This window comes from Hippoglossus stenolepis, chromosome 11 (genome assembly GCF_022539355.2).
Source record: "Hippoglossus stenolepis isolate QCI-W04-F060 chromosome 11, HSTE1.2, whole genome shotgun sequence".
Classification (NCBI taxonomy): Eukaryota; Metazoa; Chordata; class Actinopteri; order Pleuronectiformes; family Pleuronectidae; genus Hippoglossus; species Hippoglossus stenolepis.
In genome coordinates this window covers 9,876,114-9,896,411 of record NC_061493.1, presented here as the reverse complement: position 1 = coordinate 9,896,411, position 20,298 = coordinate 9,876,114, and the positions used below count along the sequence as shown (strand labels likewise).

Here is a 20,298-nt window from a genome sequence, read left to right as displayed (position 1 = left end):
TTGCTGGAGGTTGGGGGTGGGGGTGGTGGTGGTGGTGGGGGACACTACAGATGTCCTTGCCCTGAGCTTTTCTCTGCATGAAAATCAGCGCTGCTCTGGAGGAATCGCTGGCACAGACTGACGTCACATTATACAGCAGGAGTGACTCCTGGAGTCAGATGTGGAGGATTCAATCTTAGCTGGGGGAGAATCCACGAGCGTCACCGCTAAAGGGAAAGTGCTGCAGTAAGACAAGATACTGGTGAAGTTTGCTAGTTGGAAACTTAAGAATATCTCAATGGCAGTAATAATTTAGTTGCTATTTTATTCCATTATTTTCACATGAATGAAGATACATGGTCTGAATGTTATGAGACATGCACTGGGAATGATTAGTGCCTGAACTACTCAAGCTGACTTTTTTGAGAACACTAATCAAATCTGAACTTTTACAGATTCTTTGTGAATATTTAACAGTTTTTCGTGCGTTTTTTAAATGATTAAAATTGTATGTTTTTTCACATACAAAACTTTTAAAACACATCCACAAAATCATCATAATTTCACTAATATTTAGTTTTTATTCAAGAGCTGAAACTGTTACATTCATGTTTGATTATGTAAATACGTTTCTATAAATCCATACTTTTTCCAAACGTATGTAATTTTACATGGATTTGTTGTTCATCTTGCATAATTATGTCCGTTTTCACAACAAAAACGTTGAATAAATGTGTTTTCATCAGCTCATATTATTTATAAGCATTGTTAAATTTCCTGCTTTTAACAACTGACGTTTTGAGTCTTATCCGGTTCGGTGTGAAGTGCATGAGGACATTCCCACAGGAGGGGGTGGAGCGAAGGACCCCTCCCCTGCACAGATGTCAGGCTTTTTCAATCTGTAATCAAAGTAAACTGATTGGTGGCAGTAACTATAAGGGAAGGGAAACAGAGCTACCTTGGCCTGTCTTTTCTGCCTTCCCAACTCTGTACAGAGTGGATCTCTGGATGGACTGTGGACAAAGCTGGACCAGGTCCACTAGGAAAGTTAACATCAGTTCTTATTCATGAAAACTAAACTCGCCTGTTTGCTTTGCTTGTGGTGAGTCGTCCTCAAACAGTTCTACAACATACTGTCACTTTTTAATTGTTTGTGTGCTGGATGTTGTGAGTGAAGTTAGAAAACTTTGTGGTCATCCTACCTGGTTTATCTGCAATGAAGATTTTATAGTCATGGCTTTTCATAATGAAACTGAATTAGCTTTGTTGTTCACGTGTGGCTCATGTATGTTTGAACTGGTGTTATTTTTCATATGTTACATGTTGGCTATAAGGTGTGTTAAGCAATCAACACAATCATCAGACCCAATTTCTCAACTTTTAATAACAAAACTATGTAGTTTCATTCAGTAAAGAGCATTGCAGCACTGGTCGCCAATCAATTACTTTTTCATTCATATTGAATGTATCGTGAGTCCAAATTGCACCAAACTTGCACCACACTTTTTTGTACAGTTTACAATAGACCTTCCCAGTGTGAAGCTGATAAGGTGAATGGTTGGCGAGATATGCATTCAACATAAGGACAGACGGAAAGATTGGGTCATGATTTTAACTAAAAGAGGAGATTGATTTGTAACACTGACTGTGGACGTGATAGTCTCTGAGCTTTTTTATGTGGGATTGCTTAACCCTCTGTGAAGTGGAATGTGTGGATCTCTTCAGGAGGGACCACCGGCAAAGACGGGGGCCATTGGATAAGACGGAGCTAACCTGATGAGGAGAACCAGCCGGAGAGGGAGAGGTTTGAAGGGCTCCCTTCCAGCATTTTCCCTCTTTATGTTGAGTAACTGGAGGCAAATACATTGGATCTCTTAATTAACCATCATGTTTCCTTTGCCTAGAGCCTGCACCAGCTGGAGCACAGTTTGAGCTGCATATTGATCATTGTGCTTTAAAGAAAAATAAATAAATCAACCTAAAACTCCATCTGGGTTGTTGCGGTGGTTTTTATATCTGGCCTCTGCATTGAACTCAACTCCTCAAATCACACTGTACCTTGAATCTTGATGAAAAGTCACAAGAAAGCACATTTCTATTTAATGTGCACTGGCCGGGAATGAAAACAGTACGGAAGAGAAAAGATCAAATAAATGGTAAAGATGGAAAATGGATGAAATAAAAGTAGGAGTGAGAGTTGGTCATTAGCAGTCAGAGAGAACACATGGGAGCTTGCTGCCCTCTAGTGCCGAACACTGCCGCTCTCTCTCTGTCGCTCTCGCTCTCTCTCTCTCTCTGGCTACATAACACTGACACAGTGGAGATAAGAATGAATTATTCATAACAGGATGATAAAGCAGTATTTCACAGATCTTAGATATGAGATGTAATTGATCGTGTGGAGCTGATATCAAACACATGCTTGTCTCTAAAACTAAGTGTAATCTCCTTGATGTTTTTTGATGGTCTAAAGTGATATCCTTACTGCGTAAAGTACCACCATGCTGGGCTGCTAGCTGCACTGTACAGAGTCTTAGAGGCAGAACTTCAATGTATGAGTGGATTATACTTTTTTATACCAATTTCTTATCAATAAAATATCAAGAATCGGCAGTCCCAGCAGCCTAAATGGACGCCCAGGCCCTTCTGAAGCTCATGTTGTGGGCTACATGCATCATTTCAGGTTAACTTACCACCTACTCGCCTCCATTTTATTAATGTCAACAGTTTCACCTCTTACACTCTAACTCTCTCTCTCTCTCTCTCTCTCCCACAGATTAACCTAGTAGTGCCAGTCAGCACCAGTACAGGGGCGGCTCAGGTTTAATGTTTAAACTCTTACTCCCCCCTCCACACACACACAAACACACACACTGGCCAATCGCTCTGCGTGCGCTGAACACAGCGTCCAGCACCAGGAGTGAGTCACCTGAGAGACTGAAGAGGCTGAGCTGAGTGGGCCTGGCGGACACAGCGGCCATTTTACAGTAGGTATCAGTTCCTGTTCCATTTAAAAACAAACACTCAAAAGTCCTACGAGAAACATCAACCTGAGGGACGAGTCTGGGTCAAACGGGTAAGGAAGGCTGGTGTTCTTTTAAATCATTATTTTAAGGTTATTAATGTGTGTTATTAATGTGTTTCCACGGTGATATGCTGTGACAGTGTCATGACTGTTGGTGTATTAAGAGCTCATGCAGCAGCTCTCTGAGTCACAGCTCAACTTAAACTCTCCTGTCATTAGTGCAGCCTGAGCTGTGCTGCAGTTACACACTGTGACACACGCTGTTACATTGTTTTGGGCCATGTGCCGCCGATCACATACTCAACACTTCACATCGCAGGTAACCATCTTACAAACGGTGCATGTGTGTTTTAACAATCTTTTTACAGGCATCATAGGTTTCCTTTGAATCACATTCAATAAGAACACTTTTAAAACTTGCCTCTTGTCACATTATGATTTACTATGAATATGACCTTTATTACTTTTATATTTGACTGGTTAAATGACTCTGCATACTTAACCATGTAAAGCTGATATAAGATTGTCAAAGGTAATAGATGTTTGTTATCTTAGCCGTGGAGTTTGTTATTTTCTGCTTTTTTTGTTTGTTAGCAGGATTATGCAAAAATGAGGGATCAGGGGGTAGATCCAGGAATCATTATTCACTTTCTTACACACTGCGAGACATTTTCATTGATCTATTAGAGAATAATTCATGGATCTTGATCAAAAGAAATTAAACATATTTATGTGTGTGCAATTTGGTGCAGATCCAAATAAAAATGTGGATCTCTTGCGTTAAATTGTGATTTATATACAGGCCATGTAACAGATTTTATGAGTATATCAAGCATTCAGCTCCTATAAACAATATTGTTGCTAACAATGGATCAGATGAGTATAATGTATGTGAGAGGAATTTCTCAAAACGATAAAGTCTTTCAGCATTTTGTTTTGGTTTACTGGACCATAAATGTAATATTTAGGTTCACTTTCACTCGAAGCAAATGGCAGACAAGCTGGAGAAGAAAAGAACATTTGTTGGTTACAGAGAGCGACTATTTGGTCTTACATATATACATCATATATACAGTATATTACAATAACATGGACACAAACTCTGCTCTGATTAAATGCTACTGTTGCAAATAGTCAAGTTCTCCTCATCCACCTCAGCATTGATGTCAGTGTTTTGTGTCTGTGTCAAGGGACCCAAGAAGTTTAATGCCAGTTAAAAGTGCACACTAATTGTTTTCCATATAATTTGGAATCGAAAGGAAAAATGGAATATAACGAAAAATTAATTACAAAAATTGTTTAATATAAATGTATGTAAACACACTACGATAAGCTGTTCAAGTTTGTAGATTTAGAAAGAAGACTGTTTCTATCTTGGAGAACAAATTATCAGGGTTATGGAAGGTAGAATTAAATTCATAATCTGACTCTTGCGCTGTTTTGTTTTGAATCAAATAAACATTTGAATACTGTTAAACATGATCGATTTCAGAGCATATGATTATGATATGTTTGCATTCTTACTACATAGAACTATTAATCTGTCTTTCTTCCCTGTGCAGTTTCTCCCTCCCCATGTCTCATAAGGATTCTGTGATTACGTCTGTCTCGATGAATCATCAGAATCAGACTTCAGCATGAAGAGCTGGAGCAGCAGATTCAAGGGACAAGAGCCTGACAGTGAGGCCGGGTCCTCCTCCAGTAAGAGGAACTCCGTCACTGATCCACCGGTGCCTGTGTGGGTTACTCACACACCCACACCAGATGATATCACTGAGGATGGAAACTCCACGGGCCGCACATCCAGCACTCCACCGTACGCAGGAGAGGATGATGACAAAAAAGGGAGCATGAAGGACAAGCTAAAGTCCCTCATCCCTCAGTCATGGGGGGGCATCCTCCATAAATGGAGAAGAGAGAGCGACTCTGAAACCAGCACGACGGGGATCCAGATCCTTCCTAACGGGACCAGGGTGAGTCCTCCTGTAAGTCCACTGCTTGAGCGCAAGAACTGGGCGGAATCGCTGAGCGAGTCCAGCCAGAACTCCCATAAGCCTTTGCTAAGGGAGAGCCCCACTGATGGGTTGTTTGAACGAGGCCCAGGAGAGGAGTCTCTGCTCAGCAGCATCCACCCTGCAGAGTACTACGCTGAGAAGCTGGAGGTCTACAGACTGAAGTACTCCTACTTGAAATCCTGGCCAGGCCTCCTTCGACTTCTGGCCGGACTTCAGCTCCTGTTTGGGGGCATGGTCTTCGCCTGTGTCATCGCCTACATCCAGAAAGACAGTGAGTGGTCCAACATGTACGGACTCTATAACGGTGCGTATAACAACGGGCTCGGAGTGTCCGGATACAGCTACAGAGGCCCCATGACTCCCTTCATCCTGGCTGTAGCTGGAGTCACCTGGATCATTACCCTCTGTCTCCTGGTGGTGGGGATGACGATGTATTATCGCACCATCCTCCTTGATGCCCCCTGGTGGCCTCTGACGGAAGCCTTCATTAACGTGGCGCTGTTCATGCTCTACATGGCGGCGGGGATTGTATACCTGAATGACTTGAACCGTGGGGGGCTGTGCTACATGACGATAGGCGTCAACCCCATCATGGCCAACCTGTGTCGGGTTGATGGGGGACAGATGGCGGGGACGGCCTTCGTCTTCATCAACATGGCTCTGTATCTGGGAAGCTTCCTGGTTTGTCTGAAGATGTGGAGGCATGAGGCTGCACGTAGGGAGAGGGAGCACTTGGGGAATGAGGTAGAGTTAAAATATTAAGTCTTATTTTTTCAGTTTGTCACGTTTAAATTTCCAAGGTTCCTACGTGAAGTGGTTACGGTGGCCGGACATTAAGTGCATAGCAACAAGAATGTAAAAGTCACAAAAAAAACGCAAAAGCCAGACAACGGAAACACGTTCATTCACTTCCATTATCTTTTATAATCTTATCATTGTCAACATCTTTTGTCGCTCACTCCCGTTGTGGTAGTGATTCTATTGTGTGGCTTTTGCAGTTGGGTTATGGCTTTTACGATTGTGTTGTGGCTTGTGTGAGACGTCTAGGCCACCGTAAGTGCTCCTTTTGAATCCAGTTTAGAAATATCGTCAACCAGGTAAGGCCTTTGAAAAATGTGAAAATTGTTCACTCTGCCAGGTTTCTCTCTCAGATTCAGTAAATATTCTGCCCATGTTTTATTTCTTTTCTTTTGCGAGACTCGTAACTGTCTTCGATTCATGCCTTTCAGAGTGAGATAGGGGTTTTGGCATAACTCTGCCCAGTTTGTCATCTTATGGGGTTATTTCAGGTATTTGTGTCATATCAAATGCCACATTTATTGCAGACAACAGTAAACGATACTAATATTGATTGCAAACACGTCTGCAACAACCCCCAAAAATAACAGTGGCAGACCAATCCAATAAAATAGAGTCAGTCAAGACAATCTGCAGGGAGCATGCTGCCTGTCAGTATTGATATGTCAGCGTTTTCCTGCTGGGTGATGCTGTGGCAGTCGGCCAGGGTTTGTCCCAAAGCTGCAAACAGTTTTTCTTGACTTTGTTGACCACGTCAAAAAAGGTGGTAGTATTGTGCGGATTCTGAATTATAGGAAACACAGTTATACATGTAAGTGCTGTTGTTATCACCAGAGAAGTCTGCTTCTAACAGAGGGAACCACTACAAGTAACTGACAATGAGGGATCTGATCCATTCAACATACATTCGGTACAATATTATAAAGCACTGTGACGGATGTCTGTTTATTGTTGTGCCAGCTGCTGACAAGAAGTTGTGCCTTTTTTTTATATAGATATAAAATACAAAGTTAAAAAGTCCAAGAGTTTGGGATTGTTCCCCTCAACAATTACCAGGCTCATTACTGTTTGCAAATGGAGTCCATGTTATCAGGCATCACAGTCAACACCTATGGGTGAGAAACCGCATGGTCAGCTACAATATTGGATGTGAAATAAGAGGCTGAGAGGTCAGGAGTGAGCAGCACAATAATTAATTCCATCTCTCTGCCGAGGGAATGCAGCTTCAGAGGTTTCACTTGTCAAAGCAAAAGAACGGGGGCTCTTTCTTTTTTCCACTGACTGTTTTTTATAAATTATATTTTTATTTTCTCTGACAATGTAACTGATAATTTGACCCTTGGATTCTCTGAGAGCGTCTTCATTCATTATTCATTTGTTGGTTTAGATTTTTCTGACTAATGCTCTTTCTCTTTGACCTTTAGCGTCAGGGGGAGTTTCACCAGTCCGTCCCACTGGCCGCTCCCAAAACAAAACGGATATCGTTCAACGATGAAATGGATAAATCTCTGAATAAAGACCATATCGGTCCACATGCACTTGTCCCTGAGGTCCACAAGAACCCAGTCAGTCTGAAGAGAGACACGACGTCTGAATACAATCCAAAAACATTCATCATAGCAGACTACATCATGTGAGTGAACATTTAAAGCAACTATGTACATTCTATGTACATTAAATTCTATTTTTCACACACTCCATATATACTTGATGGTCTGTTGTTGTCCCCATGTGATGCCACTTCTCTCTGTAGGAAGTATCCAGAGATCAGCTCTGTGGAAGAACGGGAGAAGTACAAAGCAGTTTTCGGTGACCAGTATCAGGAATACAAAGACCTTTACCGAGACATCAGCACCACGCTCGGTAAGTTCCGAGAGCTGGACGCCACGATGACACGAGTCCTCAGAGAGGGACGAAGCCACGAGGTGAGATGGATTAAGTGATCAACTGTATTTAACAACTTGCATATATTATATAATCGATTTCTCTGACATGATTCCAAGAGATAATTTGTGGTCAAATGGTCACTAACTTACAAATGACCTATAAATTTGTTTCTGTACAATGCAGACTATTGTATGTTTCACATCATATTCTGTTGTGTATCATTTTGTTTTTCCTTTAGGATCGACGGAGGATTCAAAGCATTTTGAAGAAGTATCGGCAGAAAAAGATTGTAAGTGATGGATTTTGTGAAAAATGAAGGGGCTCCAGCCTGCTCTGTGTCTGCTCGCGCTGTAATAATGAAAGAATTATTTTCCAATCATGACGGTTAAATCATAGATGTATTAGGATTGCTACTGTTGTGTAAACACTCAGGTGTAATGTTTGCTCTTTTTCAATAAAGCTGCCCACTGATGCGAATAATGCCATCTCCATTATGAAATGTGGTTAACTCTGGAAAAAGTCATTTAATGCTGCAGCTACATTACAGAGTGAATCAGACGAGACTTCAGCCGACAGAGGGAAAGAGAAATTGAAAAGACAGATTTGGGTAATTAAGTTTGCAGCCACTAATCATTAGATTGTTTTGTGCGTCTGTTGGTTTACAGGACCCTGCCTTCCTGGAGAAGAAGGAACGCTGTGACTATCTGAAGGCCAAATTAAGCCACCTCAAAAACAGGATCCACACTTTTGACCAGGAAACAATGACAAAGTGACACATGAAGAAAAAAGGGAGGCCAAACACAACCTACTTGCACCAGGTGTCCTTGTTGATTCCGTGTATGCTTTAAGATTCAAGTTCTGCCAATAATCAAATTTTTTCTACATGAAGCAATTGTAAAAAATTGTACAATAAAGTTGTTTTCCCTTGCATTTAGTGTGCAGTTTATTATTTTCACTTTGTACTATTGTTGGTCCTATGTTAACAAAATGTGATTGTTACTTGGCCTACAATGGGTTTTCTTTAGTTATTAACAGTTTTTAATGTCGCTGTCCTTGTGCACAGTACTGGTGCAGCATGAGGTCAAATGAAGGTTGTGATTACTGGCACTTGTGAAGTATTTAAAACCGTTAAAGTGATGAGTTAAGTAATCTGGTAGACTTCACACAGAAAGACACCTTGACCAGTGAACCGAACCGGAAACCTTCTTGCTGTGAGAAGCCATGCCACCCAATAATAATCTTCTATCAGCAAATCATTTTCTCAATTCATTGATTGGTCAATAAAATTATCAGACTTTTGTAAAGCCTGAGGCAACATCTTCAAATATCTTGTTTTGGAATGAGTGATCAATTATTTATATATATATATATATATATATATATATATATATATATATATATATATATATATATTATATATATATCTATATATATATATATATATTTCTGTCTCTGCGGGAAGCATTCATTCATTGACCCTGAAAATTGCAATGCAGAATATGGTGTGATTTGGACATGCGATACCTTCAATACTAAAATGTGTAACATTTAAATAAACCAGTGACCAGTGCCGATAAATCAGGTAGGATAAATGTTTTCTAACTTCACTCTGCACATGCACTGTTAAATAAAAGCTCTGCACATAATATTCCACAGGACAAGGTAACAGTCTATTACAAACAAGCAGGTTTAGAATGGGCACTGCACTAGCTAGTTTAAATAGAAAACATTTAAATATAAAAGTACACATTTATTTCTATTAATCAATTTAATTCTAATTGTTGATCCACCAATCAATCAACCGTTTCAGTATTTCATAAAGATAGACCGTTTACAATCACATAAAGTAATTCAAATATTCCCTGTGCAGACTGGAGTGTTGTCTGTGTTGAGCAGCAGTCTGTATCAGTGTCAGAGAGGCTGCAGTGGGAGCAGCAGGTGCGTGAGAGGCAGGTGAAGAGTTTCTCTGCTGGGACTCAGTCCCTCTGCTGCTCCACTGTGACTCAGGCAGAACAGTAACTTTCATTTACAAGCTTTTTTTTTTTTTACAAGAGAAAGTCTCCATAGACAGTGATGAGGTTTATGACAGTAGGTGAAGTATAAAGCTTTTAACAGACGTACATGAATGAAGAGGTATGAGGGCGGCTGAGCTGGACTGGTGCACAGCAGAAGATCATTTTCCTCTGGTGTTTGGGTAAGTTCTGTAATATACAGGTTTTGAATGGTTGTTTTGTGAAGTCTTACAACATTTAAATGGATATTTTCTGTCGTGTTTGTTCAGTTAGACCTGTTGAAAGTTTGGACTTTCATGTGTTAATAATTAAACCTCAAAAGCGTTCGGGAAAACCGGTAGAATTTCAACATCCATATCACTGCCATGTATTTTCATGTGGATGAAGCAGAGAATGGGGATAGATTAAAAATAGAGCCCTGTTAATGTTGATAATGATCTGATATATATTTAGAATATTTGGCAATGATACAAGGAAATGTAACTGAGGCTTGATAATTGACAGATTAACCACATATTTTGGTATAGATAAAAAGAAAACACAAAAACATAGATATTGAATTAAGGTCAAATGTAAACATAAATGCACGTCTCTTCTCCATTGTTTATGTAAAATTTAAATTGGCAAACAGAGAAGCTCAGATGATCTCTGTGAAAGGCTCATATCGACTGGTTTAATAAGCTAACCAATTCTTAGCAGCCAACCATCACTTTGGTTGGGTTATGATTAAAAAGAAAGTTATATGTTGTTTGTGTTTTGTTTTTCTTTCTTTGCAAAGTTAAATAAATATGCAAATGATCAAAAACACAAACAAGCTCGTCCACGGCTGACTGGGTTTAGTTCATAGCTCCCTCAGCGCTCTCTGTCAGGGTGCTGACACTCAGCAGGTACACACAGGTAACCTAACATACTGTAGCTGCGGCACAGGGAGGGAACACTGTCTGTGGTTCTTCCCCTGCAGTAAACACCACGCGTGGCTGCCCCGGCTCGCCTCTTATCGGCTGTCGGTCTGAATTATTGAAGGCCGCTGGGTTGAGTTGCTCGGGAGTGATGAAGTGAGGGTCAGCGATACCGAACAGAGGGTTCAGGGATGGGCTGAGGTGAACGAAAGGCGGGGGTGTATGATATGCAGGACAGAGGGTTCAAAACTTTAACTGAGTTACATCAAATCAACAAAAAAAAAAGTTTGGAGTCAGTTATCATTTTCTTTATTTGCACAATTAACTTTAAAAGTCAATTTACGCATCAAAACAGAGGAATGAGACAACGCAGGGTTAGAATTTGATTATTTGGCCCCTTTAAAGCTGTAAATGTCAATATTAAAGCTGCTTTCAGACATGCACTGAACTCCAGAAGTTTTCCAGAAATGTTCCAGAGGGGTTGTATGTGAGAACACAAATGTCCGAGTCACTTGATGCAGACATTTTCTGGAACCTTTCCTGCAATAAAGTGTCCGTAAAATGTCAGAGTGAGCCCATATGAGAATGAGGCGGGAAAATAGAAGAAAGTAAAAGAATTCTCTGTATGAAAAGATGAGGCATACATGAAGAAGACACTGACAAATACATCAACTTCAAAAGACAACAAGATCTGAGTAGATAGCAGCCGCCACTAGTGGCAATATGCTGTACACAAAACACTGTGATGTCTACAGCCGAATTATACGTCAGGTCCTTGTTGTGGAAGTTTTTTCCCCAGAGAAAACTCTAGAAAACCTCTAGAGATCATGTCTGAAAACGGCTTGAGTTATGCATTGATATTACAATGTGTAACAAGGACATACTCTTACCAAGAATTGATTTAATCTTGTGTTTCCTTTCTCTTCCAGATGAAACTGAAGCTACATCCACCATGTATGACAGCCCCCCTGTTTACAGCCCACCGTACAGCACCGTGTCTCAAAACTTCTATCCCCCGAGGAGCCTCCACTCCCCTCAGAGCCAGTATGTCCCGTACAACTACCATCTCCCTCCAGACTCCCACCACATGGAGGGGAGGCCCCAACACTTCTACCGCTGGTTTTCACCACCGGGGTTTGTCAAAACCTTCCAGGGCGCCACCGTGCTCATGTGTTTCCTCATCTTCGCCTGCGTGGCTTCCACCCTGGTGTGGGATATGAATGGATTTGGGTATGGGGGTTTCACTGCTGGGGCTACGGGTGGCGCTGTAGGGACCGGGTCTGGATATTACGGAGGCAGCTACGGATATGGCGGCTCCTACATGACGCCACAGTCCGCCAAGTCGGCAATGATCTCAATGGCAGCCATCAACTTCCTGGTTTCACTGGGCTTCCTGGTGGGGAGCTTCTCGCGGTCCAGGGCGACGAGGGGGTGCAGGTTTTACCTGACTGTGTTCATCTGTGACATCATCTTAGCCGTGCTTCAGGTGAGTCTGCCTCGCATGAAATGATGACTGATCATTATCTCTGCCGCTGAGTTCAGTCTTTAAATTTTAGAGGCATTAGAGGTGAAGTTGCATATTTCCATCCCTCATCCCACACTCCCCTTCCCAGCATGTATGGGAAAACTACAGTGGCATTCAGGGTACGTAAAATGAGACATAAGACAAAAGACACAAACCAATATATAGTTTGGTTTGGTTTGTCCACTCTGGGCTACTGTAGAAACATGGAGGTTCAACATGGCAGAATCCATTACTTTAAACCTGCAGTAACTGGAAACAAGCTGTGAACACAACATTGACATATTATTACATATTATTGCTATACAAAAATCAAACAGTTGCCTATTTCCCAGTTACCAGCAGATTACAAGGCAACATAATAATTCCTTTAAAAATGTGTCTGGTCAATATTCACTTGATCCATGCAGCTTTTACTCTATGAGAGCTGTGAGATGGTTATAAAATCAAAACAATAGACTTACTCATGTGATCCACTGTTGATGAAAAGAATGAAATGAAAGATGAAATTAACTCATGAACTTTAGCCTCAGCCGGAAATATCAAAATGACCGGGTCAACAAACGCAGTCCTATCAAATCTCACTGCTGTTCTGTCCATAGCTCGTATTCCATTAGCCGACACTGAGACACAGTGATACTATTACATGTGACCTTCAGATATTACACTTGGTAAGAAAAGCAGAAAATATAAAAATGTGATGGTATGTAGTATCTAATGTGAAAATACTTGAACAAATCAATGGTGTGATGGAGCCTGTGTGTCTTTGTAGGGAATCATCGACATCATCTTTGTGATTGGCGTGAACCCGATGTCTCAGAGCTCACAGAGCATGTTGTACAACCCCATGCTGATGATGTGCCAGAACATCCAGGGCAGCCCCAGCCTCAGCGGCAGCGTGGGAGCAGGGTTTCCAGGCGGTTTCCCCATGTACAATCAATACCTGCACCACTACTGCTACATGGACCCTGAAGAGGTTCGCTCAATTGCTCTGTTTTAGTCTAGTACCTCTGTGTTTTCGATTGCTTTCTGGTCCATATAATTTACCCTCTTCCCTCAGGCGGTAGCGTTAGTGTTGGGTCTGATTGTGGTGTTGGCGTTGTCCCTGTCTGCTTACTACGCCTACAAGACCCGCAGCAAGATTTGGCGCCACGGCAAGGCTAACATCTACTGGGACGATCCAATGGTCAGACCTGCGGAGGGGCAAGACGTGCAGGACTGGGTTAGTGAAACGCTCCCTCTTTAGAATTTATTTCTTCATGTGGTATTTTAACAGCATTAGAAAACATAAGTCAATTAGCGAGTTGACAGTTGGCAACTTCAATTTTATCTTCTTATCTCAAATGTTGCTATCTGTATGCTAGCTCCTGTCTTGTCTGTAGGTTGACTAGACGTCTCTTGAGCCAGGGAATTTAAACATAATATCAATCATCTGGAAACAGTTGTGAATTTTAGGTAACTGATCTGAATATAGCTTGCAAGATGACAATTAACACTTGACAAGTCAAGCCAGGCATCTCCTCCATGCATGCCTTGTACAAGAAGCAGGCCAACAACTGTACAATTTTGCTGTGCACGAGTAAATGGTTGTTTATCTCTGTATGTTGGCCCTGTGATACGCTAATGACCCGTCCAGGGTGAACCCCACCTCTCACCCAATGTCAGCTGGGATTGGCTCCGGCCCCCACTGGGACCCTCAAAGGATAAACTGTATAGAGATGGATGGATGGATGAATACATTTAGAATTATTTATATTACTAACCCTAACCCTAACCCTTATTTATAATTACTTCAAACTGTATACAATCCATTTGTGAAAAACATGACCTGAATGACACTAATTTCATGTGACTCTTATGACCACTCACAAGTTCTCCTTAATTACTTGTTTGCAAATATGTTTGCATGAGAAGTTCTTGGATTTAGTTTGAGTCGATAAAAGATCTGGAGGCCATGTTGCTTCTGTTTGTTTCTGTATTACTTCCAGGGAGAGTTACATAACTTCTTGCAGCCTCATCTTTGGTCTTTTCCAGCACATATTTCGTCTCAGGGCTGATATGAACTCGTTGTTATGATTCTGGTGTCTTTTTAGTGGCCGCAGGGTTTCACCTGCTCACATTACCTGTTGCTGTTGACTCAGAGACCGTCGGTGTTTATCTGTCGGCACACCCAGGTTTCACTCTGACTGATCATTAACCCAACAAGTGATAACGACGGCACAGAAACCACATAATATTCACAAGAAACACCTCAGGACCTCCTGCGAAAGGACAGAGGTCACGAGACTCTTTTAAAGTAATGAGCCAGGTGTCAAATTACACCTTGTTTGAACAGGTTTTTTATCTCACACACATTTCCTGGTCACACGTTTTTAAAGGATAGTGATAAACTGTGTAAATGAGTCATTGTGTTTCTCATCCAAAGAGGAAACGCTTAAAGGGATAGTTCACCTAAAAATTAAAATTCACTCATTATCTACTCACCACTATGCCGATGGAGGGGGTGGGTGAAGTGTTTGAGTCCACAAAACACTTTTGGAGTTTCAGGGGTAAACAGCCAAATCCAATGCAATTGAAGTAAATGGCGACTCCTACCCCTGAAACCTGTTTTGTGGACTCAAACACTTCACCCACCGCTCCATCGAGTAGATAATGAGTGAATTTTCATTTTTGGGTGAACTATTTCTTTAACACTTTAACTCTTAAATTATTATAATTATATGACTGTTATATGGTGAAATACTTTATTGCTGTTTTTTATGGCACATTTATTACCAAATTCATTTAAAAAAAAGCTGTGGGTTGGAAATGGCTCATAACGCCACCTAGTGCTTCAAACTGTCTTGAACCTAGCAGGGCCAATGCTTACGTAGAGACAAATGTTCGGGACGTCTCTATGTCATGACCTTCATATATATTGGAAAAGGTTTCCACCCTCTAATCAAAGGTGGGCACCTCCCCACTCAGCAGTGACAACTTGTGAGTGGGAATCTGAAAAGCTACTTTTGTGAATGCGTAGGACGTTGGTGGAACCATTTCAAGCATCAACACATTACATCCACATGAGAAAAGGGGGATTTTTTACAAGAGGATTAAAAAATCTCTAAAAACATTTTCCAGTTTTTTAGCTTTAGGGCCAAATCATCTCTTTACAACATGCTGTAGGTCAAATGTGAACCTCTGTGTAGACAAAGGAGACAAAGGAGACTGACATAAAGCAGACGGGTATCATGCAGGTGCCTGTAAAAGCTACATTTGAAAAGATATGTAAAAAAGAAGAAAAATGCCCCCAACCAAAAAACAATCTTCCCTTTTTGCATTTTGGTGGCCTGTGGGGTGTATTTCACATGAAAAAGCTTTATTTTCCGTAAAAGATATGCATGACTCTGTGTTCCAGAAATATCTTGTTAAATATCTTGCTAAATGCTATCAGGAGCATCCACCTTTACCAGGTACTCATGGTTGTAGAACCTTTGTGAAAGCTGTGCTATTTGCTCTTCACAGCCGTGGCCTCACGTGGTATTTAGCAGCGATTCATTTATTAGCGTTGCAGTGTACTATGAATGTATCATGTCCATCATGACTCATCACGGAAAAGGGGAGAAACATCTTCAGTCAGTTTATCCAGTGAGGCCTTGGCCTACATACTGCCTATCACTGTAGAGTGGGTAGCGAGACGCCTCATCGAGACGCACACGTCTTATTCTGGGACACTCTTGTATCTCGGTGAAGATGCTTTGCCTTGCAGGGAGGCATATATAATGTATGTGGAATGTATAATGTATAAAAAGGCTTGAGTTGCCTCTGTGTTGCCGTGGGAGACCCGACAGAGCACGGTGGCGCTAAATGATTCAGTTTGTGAAGCGGCTGCCACACACTGGTGCGGATGAGACACCTGGCAAAGAATCAATTTCCCTGTGTTTTGTGCCACATTTTCATCTAACGCATGCGGAAACGGTGGCCAATGAGAGAGGAGCGTAGGATACATACATTAAAAAGAAGCACTGCATCATTTTCCTGCATGTGTTGCTTGCATTGAATCATACAAGCAAAGTCAAAAAGCAGGACAGAACTAAAGGGGAGAAACATGAAGTGGTGTGCGGCTCGTCCGCAGAGAACACATTCACTCAGATGGTGGATGCAAACACATGGAGAGGTATTCTGTGAGAATGTGGATTTGCACAACGTAAACTTTGAAAAAGGCTGAAATGATGAGTCAAAGTGATAGTGAGCATCAAAAATATTGAATTTGAAATGTATTGAAAACACAAAGCATTTGCTGCACAACTCCTTAACAGTAAGATTGTATTCATATCACTCTTAATTGAATATCTTTGGGTTTTTGGAAAAATGTTCGGATCCATCACTTACCAATGTAAATTCATGATATTTTTAAATCTCAGCAGTATGGTGATTAACATCACGCAGCAGTCACAGCACCTTTACACATTCCATGCAGTTTCTGTGAGGTTTTTCTTTTTCCACACGGCGGATCGTCCTCCGCCTCCACATTCATGAGATCCGTATCACAGGCTGCTTCCTCCAGACGCTCACATTAGCTCACTGGATCCTCATCCTTTGTGGCTCCACTCCGATCCAGAAATAGGTCAAAGACTAGAAGTCATTAATGATGCATTAAACAGTGTGACAGCAGAGTATATGTGAGGTACAATGCAGCTGTGGTCTGTCTCATTTAAAGGGTGTTTTCTTGAGGCCATGCATGGTAGTTGTAATGTTGTGTGTGTTTAATGGAGCTGTGGTGTGAAAATGTTCTGTTTGATCAGCACAGAGAGAGAAAAAAGAGCCCTGGTTCTCTGCTGCATGTTTACCTGATGAAGAAGGAAAAGATGGAACAGCAATAATGTTTGATACCCAGGTCTCAATCTGTTGTGGTGATACAGACACACACCCTGTAACACACAGGGTAACACAGTGTTTTCAATTTCACATTTTGCTCCGATAGTTGGTGAAAGAAAATATTTGAGATGAGACACCGATGATCCTGGAAACCTGGAGGAAGAGGCATCTGCTCCGCAGGGCTGATGGGTGCCTTTTATTTTTCTGCCGTGTGTCTGTGTGTGTCCTTGTATCTGTCTGGCTACGTGTGCACATGTCTGGCACTAACACGGTCTCTCTCATCATTGTGCTCATCAGTGTAAAAACAACTCCTCCGTTTGCTGCTCATTTGACAGATTAAGTAGAGAAACTGTTCTTGTTTTTCCGGCATAAAAAATGCATTCGAATCCTCCTCAGGATTTTCTTGTGTACGTCATGGTGCTAAATGTGGTTTCAAGCCTCAGAATACTGAAAGCCGTACAGATCACATAATTTGTGTTTTCTGATGTTGTGGATTTTCTATCGTCTCCACATAAACAGAATCAAATGAAACAGGGTCACTATTGAACTAATTGACGCTGAATTCACTTTCTTGACGTTGTCTCAGGTGAACGCTGATGGAGACATGCGCAGTACACAGCATGCACCGACTGTTGTTGTGTCAGAGAGAGGGGCGCCTGACCTCAGGGTGGAGAACAGCGTGGTCTCCTATAGCAACGCGACAGTCAGCATCCACAGCGAGGGACAATATAAAAGCAACAGGTGAGAGATGGCCACAGCCACAGTATGGTGGGGAGGATTTAAACATGACACAATGAGGATAAATGTGAGGATCTGTTTATTTTGGTTTACTCTTAAGCTGTGTGAAAGAAGTATGTCGTGATGTTTAATTTCATATTGGAAAAAGTCACAGAATGGGCTCGGAAACATTCATTAGTTTACCTCAGCACTCATACTTTCATAATAATTCCACTTTTATATACAAACACTTGAGTAAAAGATTCTGTGAACAGTTTTTAGGTGAAATCTTGTGACGCTGGTGATGTGACTCTGTGGGTGTTGGCCTGTTGTTTGATTGTCAGTCATCTACTTTGGTCCAGACTTACATATCTCAACAGCTGTTTGATGGATGTCATGACATTTGTGTAGGGAACATTCACAGTGCCAAAAAAGACTTGATTTCCAGACATTTCCTCTTGCGCCACCAGCAGGTTAGAATTTTAGCTGCTTCAACCTGCCAGCACCGGAGCAATGTAGCATGTCATATATGTGGCCTCTTATTCATGAAAACCAATAATGTTTGGTATCTCTGGTTAAAATGTTTTATAAAGTGTGTATGAACGTGGCTGTATATGTCCAACCACGTATGTGCATTTACTCATCTACACATGTGGCATCTCCCCTAGTTTCTCTGCTGACGCCAGTAACCGTGAGAGTGCTGAGCCTCTGTACCAGAACAGCAGGGTCACGGTTTACTCCAGCAGCTCCTCGGACGAGGCCGACAGCGTCCGAAAACCTCCTCTTCATCATGTGAGGAGGAAAGAGAGGAGAGATCGAGAGCCGCGGCCCGCTGCTCAGGAGATGGTTGAGTCCCAGTACGAAACCGGATACACCACAGGAGACACCGGAAATGAACTGGACCAGGATCACACAGCTCATCTCTACAGGTGGGTCACTGCTCTGCTGCTTTTAGTGTAGAGGGTTTCATTTTATTAAACAGCATCATTGTCAATATTTTTTAAAGATTGGTCAAGCCCAAATTTAAGAATAGTCTGTTTCTTTTAGTGTAATAATTAATTTACGTGAAACTGTGTTGTGTCCGAAACACAGTTTTCATTCTATTTGATAAAAATGCTGTAAAAGCACAAACACTGTTAATTATCACCAGTGTCTTTAAGATGGCCGACTGTTTGAGTGACTTTAAGTTAATAAGGCTTTCCCCTCTATATTTGCCACAGCCCACATAATGGTTTTTATTTAATAATAATTCCATGTCTCCATATTAATATCCCGCTCCAGGCTGTACCCAGAGATAACCTCAGACGAGCAGCGGCAGCAGTACAAGCGGGAGTTCGACTCTGATCTGGCCCGTTACAAGAGACTCTGTGCCGACATGGACAACATCAGTGACCAGATGCACAAGCTGAGCCGAGAACTGGACGCGCTGGACGAGAGCTCCGTGAAATACCAGGTGAACAGGAGGGTGGGATAACACAGCTGGGAGAACATACTGTCCTCATGAATAACAGAGACAGATTTCACTCAGTTGTATGTGCAGATCATTTATTTATTCATCTGTGTTTGTGTGTTTTTGTCATTAGGGTTGAAGATGAACTAGATCATGTGCTACATTTTTTTTCCGAAAGTACTTACATTTTTAATGACATCATTTCAGGACAGTTATGATAGAATGTGTGTTTCTATTGTCAGGGTGTGGCGGAGGAGTATAACCGACTGAAGTACCTGAAAAGGGTGAGTGCATTTAGATCTGTGGCATCATGTGAAACTATAAAACTGTTTGACATTGTACGTGTTGCTATGAATGTGTCTGAACCAGACTATCTCCTGGTGTTTTTCTGCATATGTGACAAACTCCTGGAAATGTCCAGACCCAATTTTCCCTGACATTTTACGGTTTGTGTCTGAAAATGTCTCCAGTGCTACTACTACTAGAGTTGATCATGTTAATAGTTAAATATCTTCTCTCTCCCATAGACACCGGACTATCAAGCCAAAAAGAAGCAGAGCAAACAACTTCGACAAAAGCTTTTCCACATCAAGCGTCTGGTAAAGATCTACGACCAGGGTCTTTGTTAGTGTCAGTGACCGGTTCACACGACTGAGGATGAACAATGACAGTACAATACAGTTTCACTGCTGTTTGAATCGTAACAGTTCAGCCCATCCCAACACGACAGAAACTGAACCTCAGCTCTGTGAAGCTATGTGAACTTTATTACCTTTGCAGCCGTCAGAATAAAGCGAGCTGTGGACTTTACCCTGTGTGGTTGTGAATGTCTAACTGGCAGTTTTCACGTTTGAATTTGTTGAACCTTGCACATTTTCCTGTTTGTTTCATTTCAGCAGCAGTTTAGATATTGCATTTTAGGGTCTAATGAAAGTTTTTTGGATGGAAATAGTGTGAATGAGGATAAATATGACACTGATCATGTAAATAAGAATTAAAACAATTGTATCAATACACTTATGCCTCAATGGTACATGTTGCAGTGTTTATTTGGCATTCTTCATACAGATGTAATTACAACACTTTTTCAAGTAGTTTGAAAAAAAAACAAAAAAAAACAAACGTAACAAAAGACAC

General features: G+C 41.4%; 1 protein-coding gene across 1 annotated transcript; it reads left to right on the top strand.

The window, feature by feature from the left end:
• Positions 1 to 2,343: 2,343 nt before the first annotated feature.
• On the top strand, positions 2,344 to 20,177 carry LOC118118010. Its single transcript, XM_047342017.1, has 15 exons — positions 2,344 to 3,055; positions 4,567 to 5,763; positions 7,242 to 7,450; positions 7,571 to 7,742; positions 7,943 to 7,993; positions 8,370 to 8,473; positions 9,601 to 9,602; positions 11,545 to 12,101; positions 12,910 to 13,113; positions 13,198 to 13,359; positions 17,581 to 17,735; positions 18,380 to 18,640; positions 18,993 to 19,164; positions 19,404 to 19,445; positions 19,689 to 20,177. The coding sequence occupies exons 2-15, from the start codon at positions 4,642 to 4,644 to the stop codon at positions 19,788 to 19,790; spliced, it is 3,315 nt and encodes a 1,104-aa protein (XP_047197973.1). The 5' UTR covers positions 2,344 to 3,055; positions 4,567 to 4,641; the 3' UTR covers positions 19,791 to 20,177.
• Positions 20,178 to 20,298: the final 121 nt, after the last annotated feature.